Source organism: Salvelinus alpinus, chromosome 4, assembly GCF_045679555.1.
Source record: "Salvelinus alpinus chromosome 4, SLU_Salpinus.1, whole genome shotgun sequence".
Taxonomy (NCBI): domain Eukaryota; kingdom Metazoa; phylum Chordata; class Actinopteri; order Salmoniformes; family Salmonidae; genus Salvelinus; species Salvelinus alpinus.
This window is the reverse complement of record NC_092089.1, coordinates 13,780,326-13,794,420: the sequence shown is the minus strand read 5'-3', so window position 1 is coordinate 13,794,420 and position 14,095 is coordinate 13,780,326. Positions and strand designations below refer to the sequence as shown.

The following is a 14,095-nucleotide window of genomic DNA, read 5'->3' as shown; positions in this document are numbered from 1 at the left end:
CCTCATTCATAACCACTCTCTGGCTGAGACAACCCACGACCTACCCTCTATTCAACAGTTACCTAGCCTCATTCATAACCACTCTCTGGCTGAGACAACCCACGACACTACCCTCTATTCAACAGTTACCTAGCCTCATTCATAACCACTCTCTGGCTGAGGCAACCCACGACACTACCCTCTATTCAACAGTTACCTAGCCTCATTCATAACCACTCTCTGGCCGAGGCAACCCACGACACTACCCTCTATTCAACAGTTACCTAGCCTCATTCATAACCACTCTCTGGCTGAGACAACCCACGACACGACCCTCTATTCAACAGTTACCTAGCCTCATTCATAACCACTCTCTGGCTGAGGTAACCCACGACCTACCCTCTATTCAACAGTTACCTAGCCTCATTCATAACCACTCTCTGGCTGAGGTAACCCACGACCTACCCTCTATTCAACAGTTACCTAGCCTCATTCATAACCACTCTCTGGCTGAGGTAACCCACGACCTACCCTCTATTCAACAGTTACCTAGCCTCATTCATAACCACTCTCTGGCTGAGGTAACCCACGACCTACCCTCTATTCAACAGTTACCTAGCCTCATTCATAACCACAAATAGAAACGAATGAATTCAAACAGACTAAAACATTAAGAACACCTGCTCTTCCCATGACATAGACTGACCAGGTGAATCCAGGTGAAAGCTATGATCCTGGATTCACTTGTTAAATCCACTTTTAATCAGTGTAGATGAAGGGGAGGAGACAAGTTAAAACATTTATTTTAAGCCCTTGAGACATGGATTGTGTATGTGTGCCGTTCAGAGGGTGAACGGGGCAAGACAAAATATTTAAGGGCCTTTGAACGGGGTGTGGTAGTAGGTGCCAGGCGCACCGGTTTGTGTCAAGAACTGCAACGCTGCTGGGATTTTCACACTCAACAACGGTCCACCACCCAAAGGACTTCCAGACAACTTGACCCAACTGTGGGAAGCATTTGGCCAGCATCCCTGTGAAGACGCTTTTGACACCTTGTAGAGGAACAGAGAGAGGAAAGGATTCATGTATCTCAGAATGAACCACAGAGAGTTCATGTATCTCAGAATGAACCACAGAGGATTCATGTATCTCAGAATGAACCACAGAGAGTTCATGTATCTCAGAATGAACCACAGAGAGTTCATGTATCTCAGAATGAACCACAGAGAGTTCATGTATCTCAGAATGAACCACAGAGAGTTCATGTATCTCAGAGTGAACCACAGAGAGTTCATGTATCTCAGAGTGAACCACAGAGAGTTCATGTATCTCAGAATGAACCACAGAGAGTTCATGTATCTCAGAGTGAACCACAGAGAGTTCATGTATCTCAGAATGAACCACAGAGAGTTCATGTATCTCAGAATGAACCACAGAGAGTTCATGTATCTCAGAATGAACCACAGAGAGTTCATGTATCTCAGAATGAACCACAGAGAGTTCATGTATCTCAGAATGAACCACAGAGAGTTCATGTATCTCAGAATGAACCACAGAGAGTTCATGTATCTCAGAATGAACCACAGAGAGTTCATGTATCTCAGAGTGAACCACAGAGAGTTCATGTATCTCAGAGTGAACCACAGAGAGTTCATGTATCTCTGAATGAACCACAGAGAGTTCATGTATCTCAGAGTGAACCACAGAGAGTTCATGTATCTCAGAATGAACCACAGAGAGTTCATGTATCTCAGAATGAACCACAGAGAGTTCATGTATCTCAGAATGAACCACAGAGAGTTCATGTATCTCAGAGTGAACCACAGAGAGTTCATGTATCTCAGAGTGAACCACAGAGAGTTCATGTATCTCAGAATGAACCACAGAGAGTTCATGTATCTCAGAGTGAACCACAGAGAGTTCATGTATCTCAGAATGAACCACAGAGAGTTCATGTATCTCAGAATGAACCACAGAGAGTTCATGTATCTCAGAATGAACCACAGAGAGTTCATGTATCTCAGAATGAACCACAGAGAGTTCATGTATCTCAGAATGAACCACAGAGAGTTCATGTATCTCAGAATGAACCACAGAGTTCATGTATCTCAGAATGAACCACAGAGAGTTCATGTATCTCAGAGTGAACCACAGAGAGTTCATGTATCTCAGAGTGAACCACAGAGAGTTCATGTATCTCTGAATGAACCACAGAGAGTTCATGTCTCTCAGAATGAGTGTTAGAGTGTGTTTGGCCCCTCACAGTCCCCTGTCCGTCCATGAGATGTTGTTTCATCTTTTCTTAAAGGTGATGTCAGGGTTATATAAGGGCCATGTACCTTCTCCATGGAGACTGTGTTTCCACCACCATCTCGTTGGCGTCCCACAGAGAGTTGGGGTTAGGGTCAGATGGATAGGGTTAAAGGGTAAAGGTTATATAGGTTATGGTTTAGTATACATACTTCCTCCAGAGAGTTGGGGTTAGGGTCAGATGGATAGGGTTAAAGGGTAAAGGTTATAGAGGTTATGGTTTAGTATACATACTTCCTCCAGAGAGTTGGGGTTCGGGTCAGATGGATAGGGTTAAAGGGTAAAGGTTATATAGGTTATGGTTTAGTATACATACTTCCCACAGAGAGTTGGGGTTAGGGTCAGATGGATAGGGTTAAAGGGTAAAGGTTATATAGGTTATGGGTTAGGTTAGTATACATACTTCCCACAGAGAGTTGGGGTTAGGGTCAGATGGATAGGGTTAAAGGGTAAAGGTTATATAGGTTATGGTTTAGTATACATACTTCCTCCAGAGAGTTGGGGTTAGGGTCAGATGGATAGGGTTAAAGGGTAAAGGTTATAGAGGTTATGGTTTAGTATACATACTTCCTCCAGAGAGTTGGGGTTCGGGTCAGATGGATAGGGTTAAAGGGTAAAGGTTATATAGGTTATGGTTTAGTATACATACTTCCCACAGAGAGTTGGGGTTAGGGTCAGATGGATAGGGTTAAAGGGTAAAGGTTATATAGGTTATGGGTTAGGTTAGTATACATACTTCCCACAGAGAGTTGGGGTTAGGGTCAGATGGATAGGGTTAAAGGGTAAAGGTTATATAGGTTATGGTTTAGTATACATACTTCCTCCAGAGAGTTGGGGTTAGGGTCAGATGGATAGGGTTAAAGGGTAAAGGTTATATAGGTTATGGTTTAGTATACATACTTCCCACAGAGAGTTGGGGTTCGGGTCAGATGGATAGGGTTAAAGGGTAAAGGTTATAGAGGTTATGGTTTAGTATACATACTTCCTCCAGAGAGTTGGGGTTAGGGTCAGATGGATAGGGTTAAAGGGTAAAGGTTATATAGGTTATGGTTTAGTATACATACTTCCTCCAGAGAGTTGGGGTTCGGGTCAGATGGATAGGGTTAAAGGGTAAAGGTTATATAGGTTATGGTTTAGTATACATACTTCCCACAGAGAGTTGGGGTTCGGGTCAGATGGATAGGGTTAAAGGGTAAATGTTATAGAGGTTATGGTTTAGTATACATACTTCCTCCAGAGAGTTGGGGTTCGGGTCAGATGGATAGGGTTAAAGGGTAAAGGTTATATAGGTTATGGTTTAGTATACATACTTCCTCCAGAGAGTTGGGGTTCGGGTCAGATGGATAGGGTTAAAGGGTAAAGGTTATATAGGTTATGGTTTAGTATACATACTTCCTCCAGAGAGTTGGGGTTAGGGTCAGATGGATAGGGTTAAAGGGTAAAGGTTATATAGGTTATGGTTTAGTATACATACTTCCTCCAGAGAGTTGGGGTTAGGGTCAGATGGATAGGGTTAAAGGGTAAAGGTTATAGAGGTTATGGTTTAGTATACATACTTCCTCCAGAGAGTTGGGGTTAGGGTCAGATGGATAGGGTTAAAGGGTAAAGGTTATAGAGGTTATGGTTTAGTATACATACTTCCTCCAGAGAGTTGGGGTTAGGGTCAGATGGATAGGGTTAAAGGGTAAAGGTTATATAGGTTATGGTTTAGTATACATACTTCCTCCATAAGGACTGGGGCTCCACCACCATGTCGTCGCGTCCGACAGAGGCGATGAAGGCGAAGGGCCAGGCCAGCAGCATCATGAAGGCTGCCAGGAACAACCGGATGGGGAACAGAGTCACCGTCATCAACGCTATCTGAATGGAGACAAAGATGGAGGAGAGAGCTGTAGACAGACAGGAACAGCTTGGATAGACAGAAGAGAGCTGTAGACAGACAGGAACAGCTTGGATAGATAGAAGAGAGCTGTAGGACAGACAGGAACAGCTTGGATAGACAGAAGAGAGCTGTAGACAGACAGGAACAGCTTGGATAGATAGAAGAGAGCTGTAGACAGACAGGAACGGCTTGGATAGATAGAAGAGAGCTGTAAGACAGACAGGAACAGCTTGGATAGATAGAAGAGAGCTGTAGACAGACAGGAACAGCTTGGATAGATAGAAGAGAGCTGTAGGTCAGACAGGAACAGCTTGGATAGACAGAAGAGAGCTGTAGACAGACAGGAACAGCTTGGATAGACAGAAGAGAGCTGTAGACAGACAGGAACAGCTTGGATAGATAGAAGAGAGCTGTAGACAGACAGGAACGGCTTGGATAGATAGAAGAGAGCTGTAAGACAGACAGGAACAGCTTGGATAGATAGAAGAGAGCTGTAGGACAGACAGGAACAGCTTGGATAGATAGAAGAGAGCTGTAGACAGACAGGAACAGCTTGGATAGACAGAAGAGAGCTGTAGACAGACAGGAACAGCTTGGATAGATAGAAGAGATATTACTGAGAATGAGATCATCAACACTCCTACAATATGGATTCCAGAACGATCTACTGTGTTTACAAGTTAAACAGTCAGCAGGAATGTAACTCCAGTTCCTGTTAATGTTGTCTGGCTATCAGCACTTATCTTCAGTCAACATTTATCTTTCTGTTATTCAGGTTGCTGTGCTGTACACCACCCCTCAACACCTCTCCCCTCATTATCACCACCTACGAACACATCCACTCACACTACTGACTACACACACACACACACACACACACACACACACACACACACACACACACACACACACACACACACACACACACACACACACACACACACACACACACACACACACACACACACACACACACACACACACACCATTGTTAATTGTATACAGTGTACTTTATTTAATAAATATATTTTAGTTCTATTCCTTATCTCCACGTCGTCTCCCTCTTTGTTACGGGCTACGAGCCGGTTCGTGACAAAAACCTAGATTTGTCAGTCGGACTGCCAGATGGTGAAGCGTGATTCATCACTCCAGAGAACACGTTTTCACCGCTCCAGAGTCCAATGGTGGCGAGCTTTTACACCACTCCAGCCGACGCTTGGCATTGCACATGGTGATGTTAGGCTTGTGTGCGGCAGCTCGGCCATGGAAACCCATTTCATGAAGCTCCCGACGAACAGTTCTTGTGCCGACGTTGCTTCCAGAGGCAGTTTGGAACTCGGTAGTGAGGGTTGCAACGAAGACAGACGATTTTTACGCGCTTCAGCACCTGGCGGTCCCGTCCTGTGAGCTTGTTGTGGCCTACCACTTTGTGGCTGAGCCGTTGTTTCTCCTAGATGTTTCCACTTCACAATAACAGCACTTACAGTAGGCATAAGATCACTGCACCTGTACATAGCCCATCTGTAATTAGCCCATCCAACTACCTCATCCCCATACTGTTATTTATTTATTTTTTGTTCATTTGCTCCCCAGTATCTCTACTTGCACATTCATCTTCTGCACATCTATCACTCCAGTGTTTAATTGCTATATTGTAATTATTTCGCCACTACGGCCTATTTATTGCCTTACCTCCCTTATCTTACCTCATTTGCACACACTGTATATAGATTTTCTATTGTGTTATTGACTGTACGTTTGTTGATTCCATGTGTAACTCTGTGTTGTTGTTTGTGTCGCACTGCTTTGCTTTATCTTGTCCAGGTCGCAGTTGTAAATGAGAACTTGTTCTCAACTGGCCGACCTGGTTAAATAAAGGTGAAATAAATACAATTTTAAAAAACAGTTGACCGGGGCGGCTCTAGCAGGGCGGAAAGTTGACATCCTATGACGGTGCCACGTTGAAAGTCACTGAGCTCTTCAGTAAGGCCCATTCTACTGCCAATGTTTGTCTATGGAGATTGCACGGACGTGTGCTCGATTTTATACACCTGTCAGCAACGGGTGTGGCTGAAATAGCCGAATCCACTAATTTGAAGGGGTGTCCACATACGTTTGTACATATAGTGTATGTCTGCTGCAGAGGGACAAGAGAGAGACATGAGAGAACGAGTTCTGATCAGACATGGAAATAAAAGATCTGAAAACAAATGATCTCCCTGTTTTAAAAAGAAGATGGAGAACAAGCTATGAGGGATAAACACTGGAGTTTGGATGCAGCTACAGCCAACTAGCTATGAAGGATAAACACTGGAGTTTGGATGCAGCTACAGCCAACTAGCTATGAAGGATAAACACTGGAGTTTGGATGCAGCTACAGCCAACTAGCTATGAAGGATAAACACTGGAGTTTGGATGCAGCTACAGCCAACTAGCTATGAAGGATAAACACTGGAGTTTGGTTGCCGGTACAGACAACTAGCACAAAAATAATATTGGGACATTGTTAAAAATTATACGACATCTCGTAAAAAAATAATATCCTGGTATGGAACTGTATAGATTCTCCCCCCCATCACTAATTCCTGCTGAGACACGCTTTTTTAAAGGGATAGCGGTCATCTCCTTCTCCTTTTAAAGGGATAGTGGTTGGCTCCTTCTCCTTTTAAAGGGATAGTGGTTGGATCCTTCTCCTTTTAAAGGGATACTGGTTGGCCCCTTCTCCTTTTAAAGGGATACTGGTTGGCTCCTTCTCCTTTTAAAGGGATAGTGGTTGGCTCCTTCTCCTTTTAAAGGGATACTGGTCGGCTCCTTCTCCTTTTAAAGGGATAGTGGTTGGCTCCTTCTCCTTTTAAAGGGATAGTGGCCGGCTCCTTCTCCTTTTAAAGGGATAGTGGTTGGCTCCTTCTCCTTTTAAAGGGATAGCGGTCGGCTCCTTCTCCTTTTAAAGGGATAGTGGTCGGCTCCTTCTCCTTTTAAAGGGATAGCGGTCGGCTCCTTCTCCTTTTAAAGTGATACTGGTCGGCTCCTTCTCCTTTTAAAGGGATACTGGTCGGCTCCTTCTCCTTTTAAAGGGATACTGGTTGGCTCCTTCTCCTTTTAAAGGGATACTGGTCGGCTCCTTCTCCTTTTAAAGGGATACTGGTTGGCTCCTTCTCCTTTTAAAGGGATACTGGTTGGCCCCTTCTCCTTTTAAAGGGATAGTGGTCGGCTCCTTCTCCTTTTAAAGGGATAGTGGTCGGCTCCTTCTCCTTTTAAAGGGATAGTGGTTGGCTCCTTCTCCTTTTAAAGGGATAGTGGTTGGCTCCTTCTCCTTTTAAAGGGATAGTGGTTGGCTCCTTCTCCTTTTAAAGGGATAGTGGTTGGCTCCTTCTCCTTTTAAAGGGATAGTGGTTGGCTCCTTCTCCTTTTAAAGGGATAGTGGTTGGCTCCTTCTCCTTTTAAAGGGATACTGGTTGGCTCCTTCTCCTTTTAAAGGGATAGTGGTTGGCTCCTTCTCCTTTTAAAGGGATACTGGTTGGCTCCTTCTCCTTTTAAAGGGATAGCGGTCGGCTCCTTCTCCTTTTAAAGGGATAGCGGTCGGCTCCTTCTCCTTTTAAAGGGATAGTGGTTGGCTCCTTCTCCTTTTAAAGGGATACTGGTTGGCTCCTTCTCCTTTTAAAGGGATAGTGGTTGGCTCCTTCTCCTTTTAAAGGGATAGTGGTTGGCTCCTTCTCCTTTTAAAGGGATAGTTGTTGGCTCACAGGGTGCCATTTTTGACAAACACACTGAGGTCAACTTAGCCTGTGAAACATCATGACACATTGACCACCACCACACTGACGATATGTAAAGGTTGTTAAAACGAGAGGAAACATCGACTGACTATTTAGAGGGCTGATTTGTTTCATTCAGCAGAGTGACTTTATAAGACTGGCCAGACGTCTGGAAATCCTCCTGTGGGAGACGTTGAACACAACTAAAGGCTGGGAGGCTTTTAGTGAAGGACTGACTGGTAGTTGGGCCTGTCAATCAAACCACACAGAGTGACTGACTGGTAGTTGGGACTGTCAATCAAACCACACAGAGTGACTGACTGGTAGTTGGGACTGTCAGTCAAACCACACAGAGTGACTGACTGGTAGTTGGGACTGTCAGTCAAACCACACAGAGTGACTGACTGGTGGTTGGGACTGTCAGTCAAACCACACAGAGTGACTGACTGGTAGTCAAACCACACAGAGTGACTGACTGGTAGTCAAACCACACAGAGTGACTGACTGGTAGTCAAACCACACAGAGTGACTGACTGGTAGTTGGGACTGTCAGTCAAACCACACAGAGTGACTGACTGGTAGTTGGTAACTGTCAGTCAAACCACACAGAGTGACTGACTGGTAGTTGGGACTGTCAGTGAAACCACACAGCGTGACTGACTGGTAGTTGGTAACTGTCAGTCAAACCACACAGAGTGACTGACTGGTAGTCAAACCACACAGAGTGACTGACTGGTAGTTGGTAACTGTCAGTCAAACCACACAGAGTGACTGACTGGTAGTCAAACCACACAGAGTGACTGACTGGTAGTTGGTAACTGTCAGTCAAACCACACAGAGTGACTGACTGGTAGTTGGGACTGTCAGTGAAACCACACAGCGTGACTGACTGGTAGTTGGGCCTGTCAGTCAAACCACACAGAGTGACTGACTGGTAGTTGGTAACTGCCAGTCAAACCACACAGAGTAACTGACTGGTAGTCAAACCACACAGAGTGACTGACTGGTAGTTGGTAACTGTCAGTCAAACCACACAGAGTGACTGACTGGTAGTTGGTAACTGTCAGTCAAACCACACAGAGTGACTGACTGGTAGTTGGGACTGTCAGTCAAACCACACAGAGTGACTGACTGGTAGTCAAGCCACACAGAGTGACTGACTGGTAGTTGGTAACTGTCAGTCAAACCACACAGAGTGACTGACTGGTAGTTGGGCCTGTCAGTCAAACCACACGGAGTGACTGACTGGTAGTCAAGCCACACAGAGTGACTGACTGGTAGTTGGGACTGTCAGTCAAACCACACAGAGTGACTGACTGGTAGTTGGGACTGTCAGTGAAACCACACAGAGTGACTGACTGGTAGTCAAACCACACAGAGTGACTGACTGGTAGTCAAGCCACACAGAGTGACTGACTGGTAGTCAAGCCACACAGAGTGACTGACTGGTAGTCAAGCCACACAGAGTGACTGACTGGTAGTCAAGCCACACAGAGTGACTGACTGGTAGTTGGTAACTGTCAGTCAAGCCACACAGAGTGACTGACTGGTAGTCAAGCCACACAGAGTGACTGACTGGTAGTCAAGCCACACAGAGTGACTGACTGGTAGTCAAGCCACACAGAGTGACTGACTGGTAGTCAAGCCACACAGAGTGACTGACTGGTAGTCAAGCCACACAGAGTGACTGACTGGTAGTCAAGCCACACAGAGTGACTGACTGGTAGTCAAGCCACACAGAGTGACTGACTGGTAGTCAAGCCACACAGAGTGACTGACTGGTAGTCAAGCCACACAGAGTGACTGACTGGTAGTCAAGCCACACAGAGTGACTGACTGGTAGTCAAGCCACACAGAGTGACTGACTGGTAGTCAAGCCACACAGAGTGACTGACTGGTAGTCAAACCACACAGAGTGACTGACTGGTAGTCAAACCACACAGAGTGACTGACTGGTAGTCAAGCCACACAGAGTGACTGACTGGTAGTCAAGCCACACAGAGTGACTGACTGGTAGTCAAGCCACACAGAGTGACTGACTGGTAGTCAAACCACACAGAGTGACTGACTGGTAGTCAAACCACACAGAGTGACTGACTGGTAGTTGGTAACTGTAACTCACAGACGTCAACACAGTCAGGAGAAACACCGCAGCGGATCAACTACCACGACTACAACCACATTCGGTAACAGCGACGTGACAAAACAAGGTTGAAGGGAAACAGTGCTTTAAACAACATCTGGTGATCGACACATCTCTCTAGGGCTCATGTAGCAGATGAGAATATGTATAGCTCACTCACCGCCCAGCCTGAATGGACAGTTTTTCAGTGGCGAGACAGCGTTAACACACTTCAGGGAGGGTGGTCACATGTGTTTGTGAGGCAGACGTCGTGGGTTTGAGCCTCGGGAAGTGGCTGATTCAGGAGGAAGTGTCACGCTAAGCAAGCAGAGTGTGACATTCTTTACACTTCATAATACAATACGTCCCTGTGGGCTGGCTCTAGACCGGTAGCAACGGCATCGCCTGGTCCCAGATCTCACGTCTCTTCCTCGTCATGTTAGGTACGATGACACAAACAGAGTTCTAACCCATGCTAGCAATGTCCCCAACAACCATTCAGAGAGCTGGTCAACAGCCTGCCAAAGGACAGGAGAGTTCACCTAGCCTACACTGTCTCAAACTCTTTTTAAATTAGCTTCATTGGTCTAAATCAAAAAAATAATGTTTCACCCAGACCCTGAATGGAGCGCAGAATAACCTAGATTATGAAAGGAATTCAGTGTCATATCCATGGACCAGAGTAATGCATTCTGGGAAACATTTATAGAGAATCCAAAACGTGTGAGAATACATGCACAGCCACACTGAGTGAAAAGATGTGGTGCGTTACTGAAACGGGGAGGAGGAGTCAGTGGTTTCAGCCACGTTACCATGACAATAGGCCTACAACTATAACAGGACTTGAAATGTCCCCCCCCCCCTCCCTCCCCCTCCTCTTATCAACTGTGACACAGACCTTCTCAGTGGTGTGTTGACTTACATAACGGTTACGTACCAAGTGAACCGCGGGGAAACCTAGCCTACATTCTAGTAAAGCACGGAGGTCAGCTTCGCAGAGGAAACGCTTTTCATTACAGCCCAGCGTTGCATAAGTTGAAACAGAGGGACGTTTATGGTCGTCGTTTCATTTGTAAACACTTCTTTAAAAAAACGGGGAGACGGTCGAGACACAAGCTTCTAAACGCAGGGGGTTTGTTCCCATCCTACCCTGGAGGATCCAGACAACCACTGACTTCTAAACACAGAGGGTTTATTCCCATCCTACCCTGGAGGATCCAGACAACCACTGACTTCTAAACACAGAGGGTTTATTCCCATCCTACCCTGGAGGATCCAGACAACCACTGACTTCTAAACACAGAGGGTTTATTCCCATCCTACCCTGGAGGATCCAGACAACCACTGACTTCTAAACACAGAGGGTTTATTCCCATCCTACCCTGGAGGATCCAGACAACCACTGACTTCTAAACACAGGGGGTTTATTCCCATCCTACCCTGGAGGATCCAGACAACCACTGACTTCTAAACACAGGGGGTTTATTCCCATCCTACCCTGGAGGATCCAGACAACCACTGACTTCTAAACACAGGGGGTTTATTCCCATCCTACCCTGGAGGATCCAGACAACCACTGACTTCTAAACGCAGGGGGTTTATTCCCATCCTACCCTGGAGGATCCAGACAACCACTGACTTCCTGTTCTACCTGATCATTAACTTCCCCCACCTGGTGTCCCAGGTATAAATCACTCACTGGAGGAGATAATGGAAAATAACATTGAAACTGGCTTCAAGGGTCCAGATTTGAGGCTTCTAATGAGTAGGCCGGTTATTTTCATGACAGAGAAAGAAACAGAAAAGCAACAAGAGGGAGGGAGGGAGGGAGGGAGGGAGGGAGGGAGGGAGGGAGGGAGGGAGGGATGTAGAAAGGAGGATCGTACTAAATTCAGATCCACAGAGGAAAGGAGTCATGTAACTTTATTTTCCATTTGATATATTTTCATGTTCAGATTCAGTGTTAGACATTATTAAGCAGACATTTTGTATAGTTATGTGGACATTTATGACTGGGACTGTAAATGGCCCACGGGTGGTTAGGTCTCTAATAGGGAAATTAAATCCTCATTGACTTGTTGGTTTATCTGGATATAAGATTCAGGTAGAACCACCCTCTGTGAGGTCACTATAGATTCAGGTAGAACCACCCTCTGTGAGGTCACTAAAGATTCAGGTAGAACCACCCTCGGTGAGATTGAGGGATGCAGCTTAAGCCCCACCCTCTTCAACATATATATCAACGAATTGGCGCGGGCACTAGAACAGTCTGCAGCACCCGGTCTCACCCTACTAGAATCCGAAGTCAAATGTCTACTGTTTGCTGATGATCTGGTGCTTCTGTCACCAACCAAGGAGGGCCTACAGCAGCACCTAGATCTTCTGCACAGATTCTGTCAGACCTGGGCCCTGACAGTAAATCTCAGTAAGACCAAAATAATGGTGTTCCAAAAAAGGTCCAGTCACCAGGACCACAAATTCCATCTAGACACCGTTGCCCTAGAGCACACAAAAAACTATACATACCTCGGCCTAAACATCAGCACCACAGGTAACTTCCACAAAGCTGTGAACGATCTGAGAGACAAGGCAAGAAGGGCCTTCTATGCCATCAAAAGGAACATAAATTTCAACATACCAATTAGGATCTGGCTAAAAATACTTGAATCAGTCATAGAGCCCATTGCCCTTTATGGTTGTGAGGTCTGGGGTCCGCTCACCAACCAAGATTTCACAAAATGGGACAAACACCAAATTGAGACTCTGCATGCAGAATTCTGCAAAAATATCCTCCGTGTACAACGTAGAACAACAAATAATGCATGCAGAGCAGAATTAGGCCGATACCCACTAATTATCAAAATCCAGAAAAGAGCCGTTAAATTCTACAACCACCTAAAAGGAAGCGATTCCCAAACCTTCCATAACAAAGCCATCACCTACAGAGAGATGAACCTGGAGAAGAGTCCCCTAAGCAAGCTGGTCCTAGGGCTCTGTTCACAAACACAAACACACCCCACAGAGCCCCAGGACAACAGCACAATTAGACCCAACCAAATCATGAGAAAACAAAAAGATAATTACTTGACACATTGGAAAGAATTAACAAAAAAACAGAGCAAACTAGAATGCTATTTGGCCCTAAACAGAGAGTACACAGTGGCAGAATACCTGACCACTGTGACTGACCCAAACTTAAGGAAAGCTTTGACTATGTACAGACTCAGTGAGCATAGCCTTGCTATTGAGAAAGGCCGCCGTAGGCAGACATGGCTCTCAAGAGAAGACAGGCTATGTGCACACTGCACACAAAATGAGGTGGAAACTGAGCTGCACTTCCTAACCTCCTGCCCAATGTATGACCATATTAGAGAGACATATTTCCCTCAGATTACACAGATCCACAAAGAATTCGAAAACAAATCCAATTTTGATAAACTCCCATATCTACTGGGTGAAATTCCACAGTGTGCCATCACAGCAGCAAGATTTGTGACCTGTTGCCACAAGAAAAGGGCAACCAGTGAAGAACAAACACCACTGTAAATACAACCCATATTTATGTTTATTTATTTTAACTTGTGTGCTTTAACCATTTGTACATTGTTACAACACTGCATATATATAATATGACATTTGTAATGTCTTTATTGTTTTGAAACTTCTGTATGTGTAATGTTTACTGTTCATTTTTATTGTTTATTTGACTTTTGTATATTACCTACCTCACTTGCTTTGGCAATGTTAACACATGTTTCCCATGCCAATAAAGCCCCTTGAATTGAAATTGAATTGAATTGAGATTACTATAGATTCATGTAGAACCACCCTCTGTGAGATCACTACAGATTCAGGTAGAACCGCCCTCGGCGAGGACACTATAGATTCATATTACCTCAATTACCTTGACTAACCGGTGCCCCTGCACATTGACTCTGTACCGGTACCCTCTGTATATTGCCTCGCTATTGTTATTTTACTGCTGCTGTATAATTGTTACTTTTATTTTTTATTTAACACTTTTTTTTTCTTCAAGTATTGTTGGTT

At 45.0% G+C, this 14,095-nt stretch overlaps 2 protein-coding genes across 4 annotated transcripts in view; one reads left to right on the top strand and one right to left on the bottom strand.

Moving 5' to 3' along the window:
- Nucleotides 1-14,095, top strand: part of LOC139572879 (palmitoyltransferase ZDHHC3-A-like) — a 255,214-nt gene that overhangs the window by 200,310 nt on the left and 40,809 nt on the right. The window lies entirely within an intron of this gene.
- Nucleotides 1-14,095, bottom strand: part of LOC139572876 (lysophosphatidylcholine acyltransferase 1) — a 280,718-nt gene that overhangs the window by 264,736 nt on the left and 1,887 nt on the right. For all 3 annotated transcript variants that reach the window (XR_011674508.1, XM_071395706.1, XM_071395705.1), the window contains exon 2: nucleotides 4,010-4,149. Coding sequence is in view for 2 of the 3 variants with exons in the window: in XM_071395706.1 (XP_071251807.1) it covers nucleotides 4,010-4,149 (140 nt within the window). In the remaining variant the exon portion in view is untranslated. The remainder of the gene's footprint in view (nucleotides 1-4,009; nucleotides 4,150-14,095) is intronic.